Here is a 22,331-nt window from a genome sequence, read left to right as displayed (position 1 = left end):
AGACTAATTGACTGCTCCGGCTGGTACACTAGGGTCAAGGAGGCCAAGGTATCGTACAATTCTGTGTGATAGGCAGCGGTGGGATGCTTGTTGGACATCATGTCTCTCGTGTCAGGGTGGTGCTCCCTCTATATAGACGGGAAGCACAACTGATCTCGTTGGCTTCGCACGGAACGTATGGCGATCGAGTCATCACGCTCTGTTTGATCGTACGTCTTTGCAAGTTGATCATCATGGTGACGATCCCGACGTCTCGTGTTAAGTACACACGGCAAATGGACTGCGTTTGTTAATCGATGGTGTCAAAGGCGATCCTTGTTGGGTGCGCCTCGCAACTCGTTGACGTTGTCCCATGGAAATCGCCATGCAGAAGGAGCCATCAGGCTGGCTGGCCTCGGAAGCGCATGAGTAACAATCTGGCTGCTGGCACGCACTTCTACTCAGTTGACATTGAATTGAGTCGCGACGGAACTTACAGAACAGCTGCTTTGACGCGCGAGGTCGCTATCTGTTGTCGAAGGGGCAAAAAAGCGGAACCTTGGCTTAAGGTGGTCGAGGCCTTCCACACTTGCAGATAATCTCAAAGGGCTTGTCATCCGGACTTGCAAATATACTTTCCTCTTTGCTCAACGCCATGTCCTGAAGTACGCCGATTTATTAAGAGAGCACGAGCATGCTGTCTGCATGTATTCCTCTTCGGAATGTATAATTAGTTGTCTATCGTGCAGCCTCAAAGAGTAGGTTCATAGCATGACTATCTGAATAGATAATATTGTTACTAATGATATGTGTCCGTTTGCGGTCCCTACGTAGACAAAAGAAAATCGCGGTGGCCACGAGTAACTAACGGTGCGCCAGAGGACGATGCCTGTAACGGTGACTGTTCCGAGATCTCTCTGTCTCTGTGTCACTACCGGAGTCTTGATGGCTCACGCGAAGAAGGCGGTCGTCTTCGTATTCGTCGTCGGAAGTAGTGAATCGGCTCGAACTTTCTCCATCGGTCGTATACTGGCCTGAGCCTTCTTCAGTACCTGCGTGGCTCCGCGCATCCTCAGTTGCTGTCTGGCTCGAACCTCCCTCGGTCTCTGCCTGACTGGAGCGATCATCATGGGTGTCAGTCTCGCTTTCCGGAGAATCATCTTCATCGGACTCCGACTCAAATTGCTCAGCAGGACTAAGCTCGGCCTCGCTCTCCGATGGGCTGGTGGTGGGCGCATCCCCGTACATGTCGGTGGATTCTGGACCATATTCGTCGCCTTCCGGCTGTCGAGTGCCCATAAGAGTTGAAGCGTCCTCCACGGATTCCACTGCATACTGGCTGTCGTCGTCCTGGCTCACGTACTGGTCGTCATGCCTCCTCTTCCATCCCTCCACCGACTGCTCGTCATAACCGTTGTTCCATGCGAACTGTATAATATCCTCGGCGACAGGAACATTGTGATGTCTGAAAATAGCATGTAGCATCGCCACCCAATTCACCTTGTCTCGTCCGCGAAGGGCACCACCGAACTCGACATTATCCGAGCTAATCTGGGCATGAAGCTCGAGGAATTTCTCCCATATCGTTTTGTAACGAGCCTCGACCTCAGCCTGCAGGTCAAGGTGCCTGTCCAATTGATCTTCGTCGGTCTTATAGTACCGATCAACTGGCGCCGGGCTCTGGAACTCTCTGGGATTGCGCTGAATCACCGCATATCGCCAGGGGATTTTGAGTCTGTTCGGGTCCAACAGATTCTGTTCGATGTAGGGGAGGATGAGCCCTTCGTCTAGCTGAGCGCTTCGTGCGTCGTCTGCAAAACCACCGTAGTTCGGTGCGGCTTCTAGGCTCTCACGGAGGGACAACAACTTGTCACTTATGTCACACGAAGGACATTCTCCCAGCCAAATGATGCCGGGTCTTTGATCACGTTCAGGGTAAGTGCGGTTGCGTACGACATCGACGGAATAGATCCTGGTAGGTCGTCTCCCATCACGACCTTCGCATACGCCAGGGCGCCGTTCGCGCACGCAGGGACATTTGCCCTTCTGGGAATCGACCATCGGCGGTTCGAAAAAGCCACGACGGCACCATTTGATTTTGTCGCAGTGCCAGCATCGATACCAGTACCTGTGTATTCGGTGTTAGCTTGTATGCGGGAACGAGAAATGCTTGATTATACCCCAGATCCACAAGACACATTCTGAACACTATTCGAGGACGTAGGTTCCAAGGACTGCACTCGCAGACGTAGTCGGACGCTATGGCCTCGGAAGTCGAAAATGGCTTGTCTGAGTCAATCACCTGGGATGGAGGTCGTCAAGGTATGAGTAGGCACTGGGCTGCAATGAACCATCTCGAACCCTTGCGCACATGGTGACCTGTGATATACATGTTTGATTCCGTCCGTTGGCTTGAGGCTAGGAGGCGTCACGACATCTTGTCAGCATAGAGTCAGTCTGCTGGCTGGGATGCATTGTTGCTTCGTTCGCAGTGACTTGAACTGTGTCGTTTGCTTTGTGGACATGTGTGTCTTGATACGGATAATGACTACATTCTCAGGGCCTGGTCTCAAGCATCTTCACCCAGCACGACTTTCTGTCATTGACGTCAGCAAGTATACTCACGGAGCAGGAAGGGGGACTTCGGATGCAACTTACCCTCGCCATATTACCAGCTACCCCCCGAACCCGAACACCTGTCCAATGCTCAAACTGCCACAAACCTTGTGTGACCAGGGTCTCCAGTCCCTGTATCGTCTTCCACTTGCCGACTTCCTCCGCCATCTGCATCACAGCCGTGAACTTGGGCTTGTACGCCATCTCGAGCAAAACACCGTTGCCTCGCTCACCACCTTTGCCCTTGTCTCGGTCGGCTCTGCTCGCTAAGAATAGCTGATTGAGGACACTTGCAAGCGCAGGATCGATGGGTAGATTCGCTGGAATAGTCGCAATGGCCACCTTCGGCATACCGCTGCCCTTACCATCCTTTCTGCTGAACTGTGCAAGGACGTTTGGTGTAGATGGATCAACCACGACTATGTTGTATGATGAGGGGAACGTGGCGGCCATTTCTGTGATCTTCGGCACACAGCGTCCTAGAAGGTAAATCGGCGAATACAACATACTGTGGAGAGTCTGAATTGCGGCGCGAGCAGTCCCACCGCCGCCGATGACTAGACCAGCTTGCGTACCCTCTCCGAGGAGACCTGAGGCACCAGCCGAACGCAGGCAATCCATCATGCCGGTGTAATCTGTGTTACGGCCTAGTAGTTGTGGTTTATCCGAGCCTGGAGAGTATACTGGCACGATCGTGTTGACCGCACCAATGATCTCGGCAGACTCGTCCACCGAGTCTAGCAATTTCATGACGTCTAGCTTGAGAGGTATTGTGACACTGGCGCCTCCGAAGTCTGGAGCACGGATCAGCGCTTCAAGCTCCGACGCTTCTGTAGTTTCATGTAGGTCGTAGTGATGTGGCAACCCGGTAGCGTTGAACAAGGTGTTGTGTAAGGCTGGCGATTTCGAAGCGCTGATCGGGCTCCCAAACAGGTAGAACTTCTTGGGTGCAATTTCTCCCATCAACGAGAGCGCCGTTCGGATTTCCTTCGCGGAGAGCTGACCAGGCGCAGCCTTGAATGGCAAAGCCGGATGCGTGACTGGAGTCATGAAATCGTTGATGATACGGGAGAATTGACCAATCCGGCCCATGTTGATAGCCATGAGGGGCACATCTGGGTGCGATCTCGCTGCCCATTGCTTGAAGTTACGCAGCGCAAAGTTGTCTTCTTTTGTCTGGGCCATTCCACAAAGCTTGACAATGTCGCCATACTGTAGGCATCTGTTGTATGTTGGAGCCCAGGAGCCATTCTTAGACCAGGACAGCTCACTCCTCGGATCGTGGTTGGAGGCGATAATCTTCGAGTACGAGAAATTTCTTGACTGAAGAACTTCCTGTAGCAGGCTTTCTGGAAACGTGGTGACTTCTAGATCAATGAACTCGGTCCCCATCTTGATGGCTCGCTTGTACAAGGCAAGAGCCTCCGCATGAGCATCATCTGGCCAGGCACCACCTTGTGATTTTGTTCTGATGGTAAAGATAACCGGAAGTGGAATCGTCGCCCGCAGGAGCGACAGCTGAGACGTGACATAGTCCAATGACGGGAGGTCGTCCGCAGCATGTGGGTCTTTCAGGAGATCGACACGTAGTTCAACAGCATCAGAGCCGAAGGCGACCTCCGATAGTGTGTGAAGATAGGGCCGCAGATCGGGATAGGTCAGAGCAACGAAGAAGGACTGAGGTTTGCGTTTCATCGCCGAGAGCGCATCCGACTTGCCTGTGACCATCTGCAGGAAGCGGTCGAAATCTTCCGCAGCCTGCGATAGGTTCTCTCCAGGCACTCTCTGGCTGTAGTAGAGAATGTTGCTACACTCTTCGAACCATGGTTTTCTTCGGAGCCAGACTCCCATCATGTCCTCAACATAGGCTGGCCGAGTCTTGTCAATCTGCAAGAAATCCATTACCTGATGAATATCGCGTTCAACGAGAAGGACGTGACCAGTGTTTTTGTGCCAGTCCACGAGCAGTTTCCGAGCTTCAGCACTTTCCACCACTCCTCCACCGCAGGCGAAGACGTGGTCCCGTGGCAGCTCCTTCATGACTGACTTCAAGATTTCGAGCTCGAGTTTCCGGAAATAATCCCAGCCACTTTCCCGAACAATACTTGGAATCTCCCGACCCTCGCGAAGTTCCATCTCCGTATCGAGATCGATGAGCTTCTTGTGTTCACTGGCCAATGACTTAGCCGCCCATCTTCCCGTAGTTGTCTTTCCGGCGCCACGCATGCCGATGATGAAGATTGACGCCGAGCCTGGGTTGATGTGCTTCGGCGAGACGGTATGTGGTTTGGATAACTCCTTACCTTCAAGACTGACTTTGAAGAGCTGGTACATCGTGTCCCACCAGCCTGGCCAGGTCTTTCCCGTGCAAGCTTTCTCAAGGATCACGGTTGGCTTGGCTGCTCCCAGAGCTAGCACACTGAAACTCATTGCCACTCGGTGATCATCATAGCAGTAGACACCCTCAGTAGCTTCTTGCAATTTGTCCCGGCTAATGCCGTCAATTTCGATCCCATCGTCGAATTGTCGACACTTGACACCGAATTTGGCGAGCTCATCCTCCATTGCTTGTATTCGATTGCATTCTTTGACTCTCTGATTCGCGATTCCATATATCCTTGTCGTATGCGACGAGCCTTCCGTTGCGACGGCGGCCAGTACCGAAGCCGTCAGGAAGGCATCCGTCATCGGTTCCATGTCTACATTTGGCAGCGCTCTTAGCTTGCCGCCTGCTGGACCTGTGACAGTGGTTGAAGTCTTCGTCTGCTGTACCTCGCAGCCCATAGGCTGAAGAACATCAATCGCGAATGCTGAATCGCCTTGAAGCGATCCGGAGCCGATGTTTGGAATAGTGCATGTCGTTCCTGTGATCGCCGCGATTGCAAGTGGGTACGTGGCCGAACTTGCATCACTTTCGACCACATACTCTGATGGGTTGTGATAGGCGCCTCGCGGAATGTGATATGTGTGCTCTTCCGTCTTCGATCGCTCGACATTTACACCGAATTGTGCCATCATGGCAGTCGTCATGTCAATGTACGGCTGAGACACAGGCTTTCCGCCGACAAGTTTGAGAGTTACTGGTGACTTGGCGTATGGAGCGCACATCAGTAGTGATGATACATACTGAGATGACACTTTGGCAGCCAGCCTGATCTCACCACCTTGGAACCCGCCCGAGGCACCGATGTTGAGAGGCAGTGATCCCTCAGATTCGAGATACTCAACCTTTGCCCCATTGACACGCAATGCGTCCACCAGATCTCCGATGGGCCGTTGCTTCATTCTTGTGTTGCCTGTCAGTACTGTTGATTTGACCTGACTTGGCTTGGCTAGCGTGACCACAGTTGTCAGAAACCGTGCTGCCGTTCCAGCGTTACCCAGGTAGAGATCGGTTTCGGACGCTGCCAAGATTCCGCCTTTTCCATTGACAACCAGCGTCTCTCCGTTATCCTCCCAATCGAATGAAGCAGCGCCCAACCTAGCCAATGCGTCTAGCATAACTTCGGTATCTGCAGAAGTAAGGAGATTCTTCATCCGACACGTCCCAGAGCCAAGCGCAGCGAGTACAAGAGCTCGATTGGAGATAGATTTCGAGCCCGGCGGCGTACAGGTGACGTTCAGCCCACGCGGCACTCCTGGAGTAACTTCGATGCTTGGCGCCAATGCTACCCTCAGATCTGCATCTGACACTGTACTCGCTTTCTGCTCATGAGTGTGCCCGATAGCTGAGAGGAGCACGACCTTTTTCATGGCACCAACATTCTTCTTGTCTACGGCCATCTTCGTGATGAGCCTTCCAGCGGGCAATGTTTTCCTTTCGACAAGAGTCGTATCTTGTCATCTTCCAACTGGGTGGGTAGGCTGTACGCTGCTAGGCATTTCTGAAGTCGACCAACGGCGACGCCACTAAGGATGCCCAGGTAGCGTGCCAGCACTGCCTCAAGCACCATGCCAATTGCCACACACTCGCCGTGAAGGACCTGAGGCGTGAGGAACGCTTCTATCGCATGACCTATAGAGTGACCGAAGTTCAGAAGATTGCGTAGACCGCCTTCCCTCTCGTCCTCGGTGACAACTCTAGCTTTGAACTTGGCCGATTCCGAAATGGCTCGAATCAGGGTATGTTCGATGCCATGAAAACGCGCCGCTCCTTTGCTCATGTCTGAGTTGACAGCTCGCATGATGGTGTCTGCGTTAGCTTCGAGAAATGCGAACTCTCCCTCTTCCGAGATCGCGGCTGTTTTGATGACTTCCGCCATGCCGTTGATAAGCTCTCGTCTCGGAAGACTGCCTAGGAAATCAAGATCGATGTATATTCGTTCAGGCTGCCAGATTGCACCGATCAGATTCTTCCCTAGGGGTGTATCGATAGCTGTTTTACCGCCAATCGATGAATCAACCATTGCCAACAATGTGGTGGGCACCTGCACAAAGCGCACTCCACGCATGTAGGTTGCAGCGACGAAGCCAGTCAAATCACCCACCACGCCTCCTCCGAGAGCAATGATGACTGTGTCCCTCCCGCATGGTGGCTTCTGGTGCAGGAGCCAATCCTCGATATCGTTCTTAGTCTCACGTGACTTTGAAGTCTCGCCTGGTGGAACTTCGTAGACCAGAAGTCGTGAAGGAGCTGCAGTATCTTGATTTGCTTCGAAGACCGACCTGAAAGAGTCGACGTAGAGCTTGCCTATATTCGAATCCGTGATTAAAACATAGGTCGACGATTTGAGGTTGCTCAGAAGATCCTTGGCAACATAATTTCGCCAGAGCCCGAAGCTGATTATGATGCTCTCTTTACCCAGCAGGTTGACCCTGATCTCTTTCGAGCTCCCGTTGACGCCATTGACGCCGTTGATACCGTTGGCTTGAGGCATTGCTGTGGGAGAGAAGAAAGCATTGACTCACATTCCAAAAAAGTTATGAGATGAGGCTAATGCCAGGGGCCCGACCCCGGATGACGCTAATGGGGGCGGCAAATTCGGGCATGAGTTTAGCCGACACTCAGCCTTGGCCTCATTGGGAATTCAAAAGTCTTCCACAGTAGACAGGTATAGCGATTCTGCACGAAATTTTGATAGAATATTCCACGAAGCGTATAGGGCTCTACAAACAACACGACAGTGGCTTCTGTGGTTCAGCAAGCCTATGAGGAAACTCCCCTCGGCGTTGGCGTCTCAGTCGTGACTGTGATCAGGGACCTCAATATGGACAGTGACAGCGACAGCAGCATATCTGATGTGCTCGACCGTCGCGAGGATGAGGGCTGGGAAGACCTTGAAGACGACACGGAGACCGTCACTGTGGTGTCACTATTCGACAAGGAAACCTTTACATCCGCCAAGGACATGCTGTTGTCTTGTAAAGAGAACCATAATTTCGACATCTGGAAGATCAAGTCTGACTTAGGCCTTGACTTTCTGGAACTTATCAAACTCGTCAACTACATCAGATCCGAGGTTGCTAGTGGGGACGCTCAGCCCAGCACCTCTGACAAATCCCTCTTCGCGGACGACAAGTATCTGCAGCCTGTATTGGAGGATGACGCGGTGTTGTACAGTCTCGACGATGTATTTGAGGAAGGCCCGCTGGATTCTGCTACCAACGAGGTTGATCAACTTCGTGACCAGCTTGCGCAGCTCACTAGCCAGTTCCAAGCATATCGCGAGGAGGTTCAAAGATCACTTCTGGAGGATATCGACGCGAAACCAGTTCGGAGTACAGCAACAGCCTTGCCAGGACCATCAGCATCCCAACCAGGTCTCTCGGCTGTCGATGCAGGCTACTTTGAGTCTTACTCATTCAACTCGATCCACGAGCTTATGATAAAAGACTCTACGCGGACAGACGCTTACAGGGACTTCATCTACGACAACAAACACCTTTTCGCTGATAAGGTTGTTCTTGATGTCGGCTGTGGTACAGGTATCCTGTCCATGTTCTGCGCAAAAGCTGGTGCACGTCGGGTCATCGCTGTAGACAACTCGGAGATCATCCACAAGGCACGCGAGAACGTCTTCCGAAATAAGCTCGACAATGTGATCACCTGCGTGCGTGGCAAAATCGAGGAAGTCATTCTCCCAGTCCAACAAGTCGACATCATTGTCTCAGAGTGGATGGGGTACTGCTTGCTGTACGAAACAATGCTGGACTCGGTACTCTTTGCAAGAGACAAGTATCTCAATCCTGACACAGGACTGATGGTACCGTCACACGCAGTGATCAAGATCGCACCCCTGGGAGACTCTGATCTACGCAACTCACATATCGACTTCTGGCGCGATGTGTACGGGTTTGACATGACGGCGATGCTAGAGAAAGCTCATGAAGAGGCGCTCATTCGAACACTACAAGCAGAGGAACTCGGTGGACAAGCAACAACGGTGTTGGAGCTCGACCTTCACACTGCCACCGTGGCCGATCTCTCCTTCACGAAAAACTTCAGTCTCAAATGGAACCCATCTGCTGCAAAAGATGGCGGCTGTTCCACCTCAGCGTCAAAGTCTGGCGCAAAAGTCACTATCAACGGCACTGAAGGCAAGCTTACCGGTGATCCCGCAGGTGTGGACAACAACAGCAGTCCTCAGCCCAACATCGATACCCACACTCATCTGGAGGGCTTCGTGTTGTGGTTCGACACTCCCTTCGCCACTTCACGCCAATCTGGCCTGCCTGTCTCTTCGAAATGGCTTACTCTCTCGACTGGACCGTATACGACCCCAACACATTGGCAACAAGGCGTTCTACTCATTGACGACAATCACCACAAAACCGACCTACTTGCACTTGATGAGGGAGATGAGGTGACAGGGACAATCAGCTACCGCAAGCAAAAGGAAGAGGGAAGTCGGGGCCTGGACATCGAGGTCTCGTGGTCCAAAGCCGGCTCAGTCGAAGACAAGCCGAATGGGGAGCAGTCGAGCGCAGATGCGACTGTTCACGGCGCGAAGGACAAGAAGGACGCTTCTGGGCGCCAGATCTGGTCTCTCGAGTAGGGCTCGAGTATTTTGATCTCCGAAACCATGGAGCCTATGAGCTTCAGCATCCTACTGTGGCTTCTGTTGACGTGGTTGAGCGACTGTTTCATACGGACTGCACGTAGTATCACCGACTATGGCACAGCTTAAAAAAGGCAAGATCCGACCGACCTTAAGCGTGATTCCCACTTACAAGTTGTACCGCAATTATCATCAACTAAGCACGCCCGATCACGATCACAACAATGCATCAGGAATAGAACACAGTATAGGCCAACGAATAAGTCATCATTGACGCTGCTGAAGATTATATAAGGAGTGTAACGACCTCCAAAAAGATCCGCTAAAGCCCAAAGCCAATTAATGTATCCGACCCAAGAATGCAAGTACACCATCGCTATGCAGCTCAAAAGACCATTCCAGCATCCACTCATCACCCACGCATACCAGCATGGCCCGTGTCTTGTCGTGCGATCCGCTTACAGAGCACTGGTAGCGGTGGCCGCAGCAGTAGTGGTGCTTGAAGCAGTGGGGTCGACAACGGCAGCGTTCACAGCGACCTTGGCATCGCCAGCCGGGGGAGCAGCGATGAATTGGACGTTGAGGTTGTTGGCAGTGAATGCGGGGTCGCACTTGAGCGCTCCGACACCAGTAGGACCGTCCTTGAAGGTCCACTTGCCCTTGCCGGCATCAGAGAAGGAGGTATCGATGTTGTCGCCGCGCTTGGCGATGATCTCCTTCTGGGCCTGGTCGATGACCTTGCAGCGAGGGGTGGCAAGACCACCGTTGAGGACCTCGATGGACTTGAAGTTGACGCTGGTGAAGCGGTCGCCGAGGAATCTCTGGTCGGCTTGGTAGTTGGAGAGAGGAACGTGCAGGAAGAAGGTCTCGGCCTCGAGGCGGACTTCCAATTTACCCGCGTCGGGAGTGCGCTTGGTGGGTGCGGCAAGCGAGCCGGTGATGGCCAAAAGGCTGACGAGGACGCTGGATGTGAATTGCATTTTTGGTGATTAAATTAATTGGTTATTTGGGTATGGAAAGAATGAAGAAAGGAAATAAGGAAATTAGACAATAGGAAAAGTTGGTTTGTTTTTTGGTTGAATGATTGTGTATGGGAGAAGTTCTTCTTACTGAGAGGGAGGACGCGGGCTTTATATTCGAAGCGTGGCACTTTGGTTCTCAGCAAAAGAAATCGTGAAAGGCGTTCCCTGTACATTGGGTACGTACCATGCCCACAGCGGAGGGGCGAAGCTTATGCCCGGCTGGGATATTTTCGTCTAGCGGTGTCGTTCTGGCAGTGAACCTGCGCTGTGCCGAGAGATGCCACAGGACTAGCTAGCAGCTCGTAATCGCGAAGACTGGCATAGCACCGCGCGCTGACAATTCGACAGTGGGGATGGACTACCCACTGCGCCGTGTGCAGCGATCTGAGCCAAGTGGTTGGCTACAGAAGGAAGCCGTTTCTGGATGCGGGACCGGACTGATTACGATGCCGTGTTGAGTAGCTAGCGAGCGAATGACGGAAGGCTGTGCTGCTGGCGGTGGCGTGGGACGCCTGCCTCCGAGAGGCTTAATGCAGCGGAGCGGGCCATGTTCATTACTTCCGTGGTCACACAAGCCTGCGTAAGCGGGAATCAGCTATACCGGCAGTGAGATGTCACCGCCATAACAATGGCAGCATCGCAGCAATTTGGCGGCGACCAGTGTCCGAGGGCAGGTCATTGAGTGTGCACACACGCTGCACATGAGCCGCTGACGGTATCGATAAATCGAAATGTGGCTCGGACGACTTCACGACAGCGATAAATTTGTTCAACAAAGGCGGTGCAAAGGTGATATGAAATCAAAAACAAGCATCTCGCGACTTGGCAGGTGGTGTGGTTAGGCCAGCCACCCCATTGGTGCTTGCTGCACGCCGTACTCTGTAGACGTCCTTTCGCAGCGATCAAGCCTTCAGCCATACACATACATGGCCTTCCCTGCCGCTTACGGGCTCAGCTGTCACTTTGTCCAAAGTGCTACTAGACAGGTGGCTCCATGACAGCACATCGAAATATCCCGACCCTGGGCGTGCTCAGCATAAGCACCCTGGCATACTCGCTGGACATATGGGGTGCCTTCGATTCATGATGCGAGCTTTGCTGAGCTTATATGCAACGCTGTGGTTCTACTGGATGCTTTCATGACGATTAATCGCACCTCGGGGCTTGACGTTACGATCGAGTCGCACTTGAGCTTAGGGGCCGTTCGGGTTTCCCGCGGCCAACGAATATTAGCCCGAAGATCACAACTCAATTCCGGGGTAGGTGCCTCGGATATGATATCAAATGCACGAAAAAGGCAGGTACCGTTCGATCTGGACTGGTCCAGTTGCTACACTACTGCGTAAATGCGTACCATCATTGTCCGTCAAACCCCATGTGGGAAATGCAGCTACACAAATTGTCAGCTCCTTGTCCACAGCTCTGTCCGGCGACCAGGTGCCTGCGCTCTCTCCTCCGTGGAGAAGTATTGTACCTTGGAATAGTAAACATCGAGCAGCCAATAACCACTGTACAGACCCAGAAATCAAATCTGGCCGGATGCCACTCATCGTCTGCGGACGCATAGAGGACGCCCTGCAAATTGTTTGGGCGCTATGTAGGGAGCTCCCGTGAATTCAGCTGAGCCTTGCACCTATAAGCGCCAGCTCACCACAGCAAGCACACTGCAGAGGACCGAGAATGTCCCCTGGACGAACGCCCACACCGATCAGAGGGACAGTCACGCCTCCGGCAATTGACCCTGAGACTGTTCAACGTACCAACATTCGCATCGCCCGCCCGATCCTCACAATCGGCGCAACATCAGCCTCACGTCGGCGGCGATCTTCGCCATGGTACCTCTGTTCTCTGCGGAGGTCGTGGTCTAACCTGCCGGTTCGTATGCTTCGGTCGCCCTTACCAGATGGCATCTTGTCGTGCCGAGTGCGGTCATGATCGCGTGGGCGACGGGTCCTTTTGGTGGACGACGAGGTTGTGGTCGATCTGGGTGGCCGTTGCTCTTCTGTCCTGGCTATCGCTTCCTCGTTGCCTCCCATGTCAGACGGAGCTTCTTCTGCTGCTGCTGGAGAGGTACCTGGTGGCGTAATGGTCACCTCTGCCGTATCGTCCAGGGGAGGCACGGCTTCGACGTCCGCGCCCGCTTCCTGAGGGACGGTTGCTTCTTCCTCTACAGCAGCGCTGTCGAGCACTTCCAACTCGTTCTCACGCTCAGCGTCAGCAACAGCTTGTTCCCCACCTGGCACGTCCAGCGACGCCTTAGGTTCGTCAGTAGTCACAGCCACCCCAATTGAACCTACATCGTCCACTGGGGCCTGATCCTCTCGCTCACTCTCAGCCATCTGCTGCTCGACCTTGTCGCCCTCGATCCCGATCGACTTCACCGCAGCATCCGCACGCTCATCCTTGCGAACATCCCTGCGCTTACCACTACTGCTCGTGCTTCTTGTAGAAGAGGGCTTCTGTGCCTTGACATTTCCGCCACGATTACTATCATCGTCCTCATTGAACCTCACAAGCAGCAATCTGCCGCTATGGCCCCCACTGCGCTCAACGCCTGGCCCAGAGCTACTACCACCTGTCAGAATCCTTCTTAGAATCCCCGGCCGCGGCGCAATCGGACTCTCCTTGAAGCTGCCTCCGCCGCCACTGCTATGCGTGCCGCCAGCTAGACTTGGTCTCCACGGCGCTGGGCCATGTCTTTCAGAGCTGTGTCGACTAGGTCCTGGCCGCTGGGTTCGTTTCGGACTACCAGGCTCGTCATTAGTATCCACCGTCTTTTCGCGTTCATCGACCTTCCTTTCCTTGCTTCTACCGTGCTTGTCCCCACTTGCACTGAGCTCCCTTTCCTTTCCCTTGGCTTTGTCCACATGACCGCTCTCCTTGTCCTCGTGACCATAAGCATGTTTCTCACTCCGCCGTTTCCGCCTTTCACGCTTCTCGCCCTGCCTCTCAGCCTCAAGCTTGGCTTTGTCTATCGCGCGCGAGTAAGCATTTGTAAAGGCACCCTTTTCCTCTCGGGACCGCACTAGCTGTGTGCGGTGGCCGTTGAGGTCGTCTGGGGCGCTGTGGTTCGAGTCCCGTCGACGGTGGCGGCGGCGGCGAGTGGAGGATTTTGAGGGGGACGTGGGGGTTGTGGAAAGTGCTGCTGCTGCTGATGCGGCCGTCGTAAGGGCGAGGGCGCCGGTGGCAAGGTCAGTGCCGCCTCCGTTAATAGCCTGGGTTGCCGCCGATGATTCTGGTGCAGGATCAGCCGGTTGAGCTTGGTCGGCTGGTGAGAGATCAGCTGCCTCCTCGGGCTCGGCTGTCGCGTCTTTTACTGCAACTTGCGACGGAGCGGCAGCCTCGACTGGCTCAATCCCTTCCACGGCATCAGTGTCTAGGCCGGTAGCCGCATCACCCACCACGGCTCTCTCCACCTCGTCGTTTGCTGGATCCGGCTCGGCTGTCACCGCGGCTGGCACGTCTTCTGCTACAGCCTCACCAGCGAGATTATCACCGCTCTGTACCACAGCCTCCAGGGTAGCCCCTTCGGGTGACTCCTCGTGTAGCCCTCCAAGAGCTCCACCGTCGCCGGCGGATTGGATTTCTTCCAGGCAGGTATTGTCGGCCACAATAGGCGCTTCTACTTCTGCTAAGTCAACCTCATTAGTGGCACCTTCGGATTCGTCCTCGGCGGTGGGCTCCGTTTCGGCGACTGTCTCTTCTGCTGGCAGGTCTACAGGCACGACTTCGGACCTTTCTTCCTCTTCTGCCAACGACCCTGCAGTCTCCTCTTCGATGTTTTGTCCCAGATCTTTAGCCTCGGTTCCTCCAGCTTCTGTGACCAGATCGTCGATCCCTGCCTCGTCTGCCGCCAGCGTACCTGCGTCAGCCACCGCCGTCCCGGAGAGTGCGTCCGCCATGGGCGGACCATCATTCCAGGCTCCAGGTATATTTTCTCCAGCTGCCTCGTCGTCTGCGACAGGTTCTTCTGTAACGGGGTTTGCAAGGGCCACGCCTACCATCGTCGCAACCTCCTCGGCCGAATCGGGCGGCACGGCCAAGTTCTCCGCCTCCGGTGATGTAACACTGTCGTCTGGCCCGTCCGCGTCACCCGCTGGGACAGCATCCATGACCTCTTGAGCCTCGTCCGGTGGATCTGCGGTGTCCTCAATGTGCTCGCCGATGGGCTCGGCTTGTGCAGCTTCCTCAGCGGGCTCTGCATCGACGACCACATCAACGAGCTCTTCGTCCAAGACGATCGGTTCTATGGCATCGCTGTCCGTAAAGATCGTCTCCTGATCTGCAGGGGCGCCTACATGGTCCGCAGCGATGGCTTCGGTGTCAACATGGCTCGGGTTTGCCGCCTCTTCAGGTACAGTCTCCTCAGGAGTGTCTACCTCACCTGCTGGAGGCCCATCGGTGTCCCCAGGCGGTGGCTCGGGCTGTACCACCTCGGGCACTTCTCCTATGACGTCTTGGTCGGCTATGGTTCCGTCCTCCGCCTCAGTCACACGCTCGTCGTCTGGCGGAGGAACATCCTCGACGATCTCTGCTCTATTTACTGCCTCGGGTTCCGCCACCGTTTCAGGTTCCGCCTCAGGCACGACCTCGGCCTCGCCCGGCGGCGCCGTCACCGCCTCAATCGGATTCTCGAACTTGGCAGCAAGCGCGCCCACTTTCTTGCCCTTCTTACTCTTGCTCTTCTTCTTGGCTGGCGCCTTCCTTGACGACTTCTTGGATTGCTCCTTGGCAAAAGAGACGTGGCCCTTCTCGCTTGGGACGTCTCTAGGAGAGTCCTTAGGAGCTTCTGGTTGCGGACCTGGCTCGGGCGCTGGCTCCGGTACAGCGTCAGCCTCCGGCTCTAGCACCTCGGGTACGGGTTCTGCATCGACAGCCTCGGTTTCGGCCGGTGGTGTGAAGGTAGCATCGTCAACGACGTCGATGATGGGTTCTGGTGCTGAGTTGTCTTGCACATCAAGGTCTGCTTCACTCGGGCTGAAATGGTCGTCGTCATTGTTGGCAGGCAGTCGCTCCTCCGCTGCCGGATCAATGATATCTGCCTCGTCCAGCAACTCGGGAGATGCTTCTACTTCTGTGCACGACAATCATGTGAGATTGCTGACTCTGGTCAGGATATCTGGGTTTTTACCTGTATCGACGACGACGCGTTCGTCGTCAAGCGCCATCACTTCGACATCATCGACCCCCGTGGTGTCTACAGGCTCTGCGCTGGTCTATCAGCAATTGTCCGCAGCAAGGTAGGCTGATATAATCATACCCTGGTCCTGGACGTCCTCGTCCACCACGACAACGTCCACTGGATCCTCGACCCGGACCTCATCCTCCATACCCTGTGATCTATCTGCCTCATCATCTCTATCATTAGCATCATGAGTGTACGCCTCGTCGTCCGTTCCACCACGGTCCTCCGACTGGAGGGAGTCGTCAGTGTATCTTGGGCTCCACTTGATGCGATCGTGGTGCGGAGCAGGAATACCGATAGGGTGCGAGATAGGTCTGAGTGTGATGCGATCGAAGGTCTGGTACTGGAAGGGCTTATCGAAGACCTGGTATTGGAAAACTGACGCTTTGTTTCGAGATGGTGGTGACATTCTTCCGTAGCGAAGAATGAGGGCGTAGCTCGTCACGGAGAGTATTGAGGCTCAGCGGAGGTCCAAAGGTGTTTCTGTTCTGCCATTTTATTCTTGCCCATCGCGTTGGGCGCCGTGTAACAATCAAATGCAAAAGAGGCGTTGTGGGAGAACGTGGACAGCGGGGATGGGAGGGCAGGCGTGGGACGAGACTAGGCCTGGAGTGCTTCTGTCACACACGTGCTGTATAGGTAGCTTGCAAGCGAGGATAACCCAGTCTGGTTGGTAACACAGTGGAATATCTTGTCTTTCAGCGGCAAGGGGTGGCACACGAAAATAATCGTTGGTGAGCGCAGCTTTGCAGACCCTACGAGCTATGAGCGAAGCAGGCAATGTCGTTGCTGATTCGTGAATAGTAGAATGGCCGATGGAGGAAAAAGCAACCATGCCGCACTCGATTGAGGTCATGACGGGCGAGTGTGGTATAGTCTCGGCCTGCAACCCACCGCGGGATGTACGGATTAGTGACAACGTAGTCGGCGCGGTCGATCGCATGTTCAGTCCAAGGCCCTGTCCAGTGTATCGTTCAGACTCAGTGGAAGAGAGGTCGAGTCCAATGTTGAGCATCCTGGCAAGAGCATCGTGATGTAGGGCCGCAAAGCTCAATCTGAAGACTTCCCAACACAATTGGTGCCCAATGCGAGGATGCTGAAGTCTGCGTGGAGTCTCGAGTCTGAACCTAAGCACGTCGTAGGCGGAATGGTTGTGCAACGTGTCAAGCGATCATCGGCTTGTCAGCATGATAGTGTTGTTAGGCGGTTGGCATGCACATAGACCAGTTCGTGAAGTGTGAGTGTGACGTTCGTTCATGACATGACATGTGCCTGTTGATGACGGAAGAATTGCAGGTGAAGGAACTTGGAGTTGTATAGCTCTGGGTCACTCTCGCTGCGGTTGGAGGAGGAAAGAATGCTCCGCGGGTCGCGCCGAGCACGAACCTGCCCACTGCGCTGATATTGGCAGGTGCGATCCAGGCACCCCTGTCCATTGGTCGCCCCATTTGTATGGCAACAATCGTGCCATTCCGCCAACCACATATACCACAAGCAACTTTTAGTTCTGGCAGTAGCTTCACTCTCCGAGCTCTTCGTCCATACGTATCCTCCATCGCGGGCCAAATTCTAGTGCCGTCAGATAAGGTCACGTAGATTAAGCGCAGCACTTACTTCGCATGGCCCAGATCACAGAAGCACTCGAGAGTGCCCACAGCCCTAATATCGTGAAAAGCCAGCCATTACCAATAGACGCAATCAAGGGCGCCCCAACAATGCCACCCACGCAGGAAAAGATGTTGCGGACAAAGTTGTTCAGCGCCACGCCTGACGACGACCGCTGAGGCATGAACTCGGTCAACATTGTCGTTGCCATGGCGAAGATCAGCATACTGCCGACTCCGTAGAAGAAGTTGGCGATCATCTGTAGTGTTATAAGCGCGTGTCTGACGACAAAATGCGGAGGCATACCGGAGCTAACCAAAATACACCCTTCTCAGCCGTCCAACCATACCAGATCAAGCTCAATGGGTAGAGCAACGCTCCCAACCATGCATTCTCCCGCATTCGGTCTTCTGGATGGTAGACAAGTTTGCCTTCGTGGACGCGATTGGCCTTGACTGCTTCGCGTTTCATGATATAGTCCATCCATCTCCCGCCTAGTATACTAGCTAATATATACCCAAGTGAATTTGGTAAATACAACAAGCCTAAAATCAATGTTGTAAACTCGTATGGTGGTCGCTCGAATGTATATGTGATGGAGATGTTCAGCACATACAGTCCGCCAAAGGTGACGCTCGCATAATATATCGTTAGGCTGACCGCTGGGTATTTGAGGTAGACGAAAATCTTGAGCGGATCGAGAAGCAGCATCCTCGCAATGCGCACGTACTTCTTTGACTGTCGTTGAACAGATTCACGTGTTGATGTGCGGCTCAATGCAGGTCTCGCAACGCCGTCTGTTTCGACTGCTTCAGCCTCGGCAGCTAAAGTCAGGTCTTTCATCGACTTCAACGTTTCAGGAAGTCCAAAGAATATCAGAAGCCAGGTCAAGGCTGGCAGCCATTAGTATGGGCCAATACACACTTGATGTCGATGACTTACCACCGTATATCACCAGCACCCACTGTGTTGCACGCCAATTCCACCTTTCACCCACAATGCCACCCAGTATCGGTGCGAATAGCGGTCCACATAGCGGTCCAAGGTAGAAGATGCCCATAGCTCTTCCACGCTCGTGAGACTCCCACACATCAGCAATGGTGCCCACACCTACTGCCTGGACAGATGCTGCTGCGCCTCCAGCCAACATACGAACCACGATCAACATCTCAATGGACGTTGATATCGCACAGCACACCGCCCAGAGCACAAAGAGTGCAAAGGAAGCAATATAGACTGATCGCCGGCCCGACGCCTCAGAGAATGCACTCCACCAAAGCGGGAAGATCGCCATGCTGAGCATATACAGCGCCACTGTCAAGTTGGTAACAACCGGGGTACTGTTCAGATCTCTGGTGACCTGCTCTAGTGTTGGAAATATGATCCCTGAACCGACCGGAGCACACGCCCCGGCGACCGAGACGATGAAAGTGATGAACCATTTTGTGCTGTCCTTGTAGTCGTATGGGTTGGTCACTTCCGGTATGAGAGCGAACGCAGCGAACCAGCCCCGCCGCTCTTTACGCGGGACTTTTACAAGGAGCTGCTTTGGTGTTCTGATGCGATATAGAGCAGCTTCGGCGTCCTGATGGGCCACATGGTGAGACTCTGTGGCGGAATGGATCGAGCGGAGAGTAATGCTGTCATCGGTTTGACGGCGTTGCCTCTTTTTGCCGTCGTTGGAAATGTCTGTCACAGCTTGATCCTCGTGAATATGATCTTGGGCATCTGTACCCTTTTCAGCGAGTCCAGAGCCCATCTAAGGACAGACTAGCTACAGCAGATGAGTGAGTGCGTCGTCCTGGCGATCGGCCAAAGCCAAGATTCACGGTCCAGGTACATGGACCGCTGTAAAAGAGTAGGTTTTCACACAGCTAGAAAGCAGAATGTATGCCAGCGAGGTCAGTGATGACTGCCGCTATTTCTGCACATATGTGTTATATGATGTAGCTGTCAGATTCATTCCGTTGCCGACTGAATAATATGAACAAGTTGCGAAGACGAAGTGGCGGTCATGGTCGATCTAAAGTCGAGGATGGAGATCTTGTGGGAGGGCGTCTTCCCCGTAGGAGAGCCAATGATGAGAGGCGCCATAAAGACATGGAGGCGGCTTGCCGCGTGTAATGAACCGCACGCTAAATAACAATAGAGAAAGCCACTGTGTACTGTGCCGTTGCAACCGATCCGCGCATAGTTGAGCTTGAAATCGGGGAATGAGGTGCTTTGGCTGACGGCTGATAGGTCTTGCGATCACATTTGGAGAGGGAAATGCTGAACTCCGACGTGGCTCTGAATGACTCGTCATTCGCGATGTGATAGCCGGAGATGCGGTCCAGCAACGACGGTATGACGACGATTATGTCGGTGCCGAGGTTTGTGGGGGACATGGTGGGCTGTTGGCCCCGGGGCTGCTCCTTCCAGTTTCTGTTTCGTAGGACCTGCCCAGATGTCGACGCGAGGGACCTGCAGCTACCCCGGATTTTCAGGCTCGATTTAATTCGATCCATCACATTGTTGTAGCACCAGTGACAAGGCAGTAACATATGCCAAAATCCACTTCAGGCAAGCTCGACTAATCCAGTGCGTTGATAACAAAGCCTCACACCCACCAAGCCCGATTACTCAACCTTTTGGAGCTATAAAAGGTCTATTTGCCTGCTCAGGTGTTTGCAAAGGTTGGCATACTATAACTCCTGAAACACTGGGCACTCCTTGACCCCAAAACACGGACAAGTCCAACCAGATCTGCGGCATTGTCCTCGTGTCAGCACCGTTCCGAGATCTGCTCGCTCCCGATCTGTGTCACACAAATCCACTCTCTCCATGGCGGAGTCGATACCGGCGGACACTCGAGCCCAGCTAAGAGGCCATTTCGACGATTACCAGGGAGACAAGTATGCCCAAGGCTGGCAGAAGCTATGGGAAGCCGGTACCAAATTCACACCATGGGACCGAGGAGCACCAAGCCCAGCCCTATTCGATACACTACTGAATTGGAAGGAAGTCATCGGCAATTCAGTCTTCGAGGGTCGCCGCAAGAAGGCCCTGGTCCCTGGCTGCGGCCGAGGAGTCGATGTCCTGCTGCTATCCAGTTTCGGCTACGATGCAGTCGGCCTCGAGATCAGTCCTGGCGCAGTCGAGGCCTGCCACGAGTTTGCAGCCGAGAACGAATCTAAGTATCCGGCTCGTGACCAAAAGATTGGGAGCGGGAAACGACAGTTCGTGCTGGGCGATTTCTACAGCAATGATTGGAAGAAGGAAGTTGGTATGGCTGAGGACGAGACCTTTGATCTCATCTACGACTACACAGTAAGCATCCCTCTTCCATACGTAAGGGCAAATATCATACTCACCATTCCCACACAGTTCTTCTGCGCCATGCAACCGCCCATGCGCCCAGCTTGGGCCGCACGTCAAAGCGCCCTCCTGAAAGACTCTCCACTAGCCAATCTGATATGTCTTGAGTTTCCTACAGATAAGCCAGCCCATACTGGCGGACCGCCGTTTGGATCACCCTCCTCAGCATACATCGAACATCTCGCACATCCTGGAAAAGACATTCCTTACGATGCCGACGGCAACGTCAAGTTCAGCGCATATCCAGAGTACGATGCCGGTGGCCTCGAAAGGGTTGAGTACTTTCATCCTCAGGACACCCATCAGGTCGGGAAAGACGATGCTGGGAATGTCAAGGACTACATCTCGATCTGGAGACATAGATGAGCACTTTCACCGAATTTCATGCCTTCTTGAGTGCATTGTAGTGCTCGCCCAACCCAAAGCTGTGCTTGTAGTAAGCCAACCACACCTCTGCCGCCGAGTCTGCTCCGCCACCAGTGCCCGATTCGAACGTCTCAACCCGTCCATCCGCCTGCAGCACCTTGACCGTGATCTCATACGCCCGTGCAATTGCCTGCAACTCGACCTGCCCACCCCACTCCGCCGTGTCCCGAATTTTCCGAACATACACAACCAGTGGCTCTTCCAGGAACGCCGCGAAATCGTCGGAGTGCTCCTCGATGAACTTGCTCGTCTTGACCCGGACATCGTGATAGCCTTCCTTTTTCGATTCCGCTGTTGCAGATGTGGCAGGTGGTAAACCGTGAGCGATAGCTGAGTACAGGCAATGTCCGTCCGGCTGGATGAAAGTCTCTAAGAGTCCAAGCTTGGACTGCTGGCCCCTCATAGCGGCGAGCTCCTGTGCGCGTTGGTCAGGGAGGTTAGCGGCTTCCTCGGCGGCTTCGCTGGCCAGAGCAGCCTGTTCGGCAGCGCGACGGGCGAGGCGGGCTTTTTGGCGGGATGGTTTCTTGGTTTCAGGAGGAAGAGCCTGCTCTGCAAGCGTGGATGATGGATCGGACTTAGTGTTGCTGTCGAAAGAGACTTGCTTCGGTGGCTTCTCTAACTGGTCATGCTTGGCAGCTTTTGTACCCCCATCTGAGGCTTCCTCCGGGTCCTGACTGCCATTTAGATCAAGAGCGCTCGTATCATCCGCAAGACTCGTGCCTTCCACTTCATTCATCTCGGCTTGCTGCCGTTCTTTCAATTCTCGTTCGAGATTCTCGCATTCATCATTGACGCCCTTCCGGGTTTTCTTGGTGGCATTCTTTTTCTTCGATGTGATTTTGCTCTGCAGATCCTTCCGCTCGGCACGATGCCTCGCTAGCAATTCTTCCATCGCTGCTGGATCGATGTGGCCATCTTCAAACGAAACACCAGCCGCACAATCCGAGTCAGACGCCACGGCAGATGAGCAATTTGCCTCGCATACCCTGACGAAGAAAACGATTTCAATGTTCTAGCGCTCGCCAGGCGAATTAAGACGTGGCTGCCCTGAGACAAGGAGACCTGATTGGGCTTCCTACGCCAAGCCTGGAGTCCTTTCGGGTCAGCCCTGAGCTTGTTTTCAGGCCCCTCGACGCGCGCCGG

General features: G+C 54.0%; 6 protein-coding genes across 6 annotated transcripts; 1 reads left to right on the top strand and 5 right to left on the bottom strand.

The window, feature by feature from the left end:
• Positions 1–843: 843 nt before the first annotated feature.
• AB675_7689 (Pentafunctional AROM polypeptide) lies at positions 844–7,472 on the bottom strand (the record flags this gene model as incomplete). The annotated part of the gene is made up of 4 exons (XM_018148076.1): positions 844–1,845; positions 1,872–2,107; positions 2,703–6,412; positions 6,466–7,472. 4 exons carry the CDS (start codon positions 7,470–7,472, stop codon positions 844–846), a joined length of 5,955 nt encoding a protein of 1,984 aa, XP_018000421.1.
• A 330-nt stretch (positions 7,473–7,802) lies between these two features.
• On the top strand, positions 7,803–9,590 carry AB675_7688 (Ribosomal protein arginine N-methyltransferase rmt3; the record flags this gene model as incomplete). Its single annotated transcript, XM_018148075.1, has 1 exon — positions 7,803–9,590. One exon carries the CDS (start codon positions 7,803–7,805, stop codon positions 9,588–9,590), a length of 1,788 nt encoding a protein of 595 aa, XP_018000571.1.
• A 461-nt stretch (positions 9,591–10,051) lies between these two features.
• Positions 10,052–10,573, bottom strand: AB675_7687 (uncharacterized protein; the record flags this gene model as incomplete). The annotated part of the gene is made up of 1 exon (XM_018148074.1): positions 10,052–10,573. The coding sequence occupies one exon, from the start codon at positions 10,571–10,573 to the stop codon at positions 10,052–10,054; it is 522 nt and encodes a 173-aa protein (XP_018000466.1).
• A 1,793-nt stretch (positions 10,574–12,366) lies between these two features.
• Positions 12,367–16,209, bottom strand: AB675_7686 (uncharacterized protein; the record flags this gene model as incomplete). The annotated part of the gene is made up of 4 exons (XM_018148073.1): positions 12,367–12,870; positions 12,913–15,689; positions 15,747–15,821; positions 15,876–16,209. 4 exons carry the CDS (start codon positions 16,207–16,209, stop codon positions 12,367–12,369), a joined length of 3,690 nt encoding a protein of 1,229 aa, XP_018000229.1.
• A 1,110-nt stretch (positions 16,210–17,319) lies between these two features.
• AB675_7685 (MFS antiporter QDR3) lies at positions 17,320–19,164 on the bottom strand (the record flags this gene model as incomplete). The annotated part of the gene is made up of 4 exons (XM_018148072.1): positions 17,320–17,369; positions 17,415–17,664; positions 17,712–18,298; positions 18,348–19,164. 4 exons carry the CDS (start codon positions 19,162–19,164, stop codon positions 17,320–17,322), a joined length of 1,704 nt encoding a protein of 567 aa, XP_018000226.1.
• Positions 19,165–21,144: 1,980 nt separating this feature from the next.
• Positions 21,145–22,080, bottom strand: AB675_7683 (OTU domain-containing protein 2; the record flags this gene model as incomplete). The annotated part of the gene is made up of 1 exon (XM_018148071.1): positions 21,145–22,080. One exon carries the CDS (start codon positions 22,078–22,080, stop codon positions 21,145–21,147), a length of 936 nt encoding a protein of 311 aa, XP_018000275.1.
• Positions 22,081–22,331: the final 251 nt, after the last annotated feature.

This window comes from Cyphellophora attinorum, assembly GCF_001299255.1.
Source record: "Cyphellophora attinorum strain CBS 131958 chromosome Unknown Contig12, whole genome shotgun sequence".
NCBI lineage: Eukaryota > Fungi > Ascomycota > Eurotiomycetes > Chaetothyriales > Cyphellophoraceae > Cyphellophora > Cyphellophora attinorum.
This window is presented reverse-complemented; position numbering and strand designations above follow the sequence as displayed.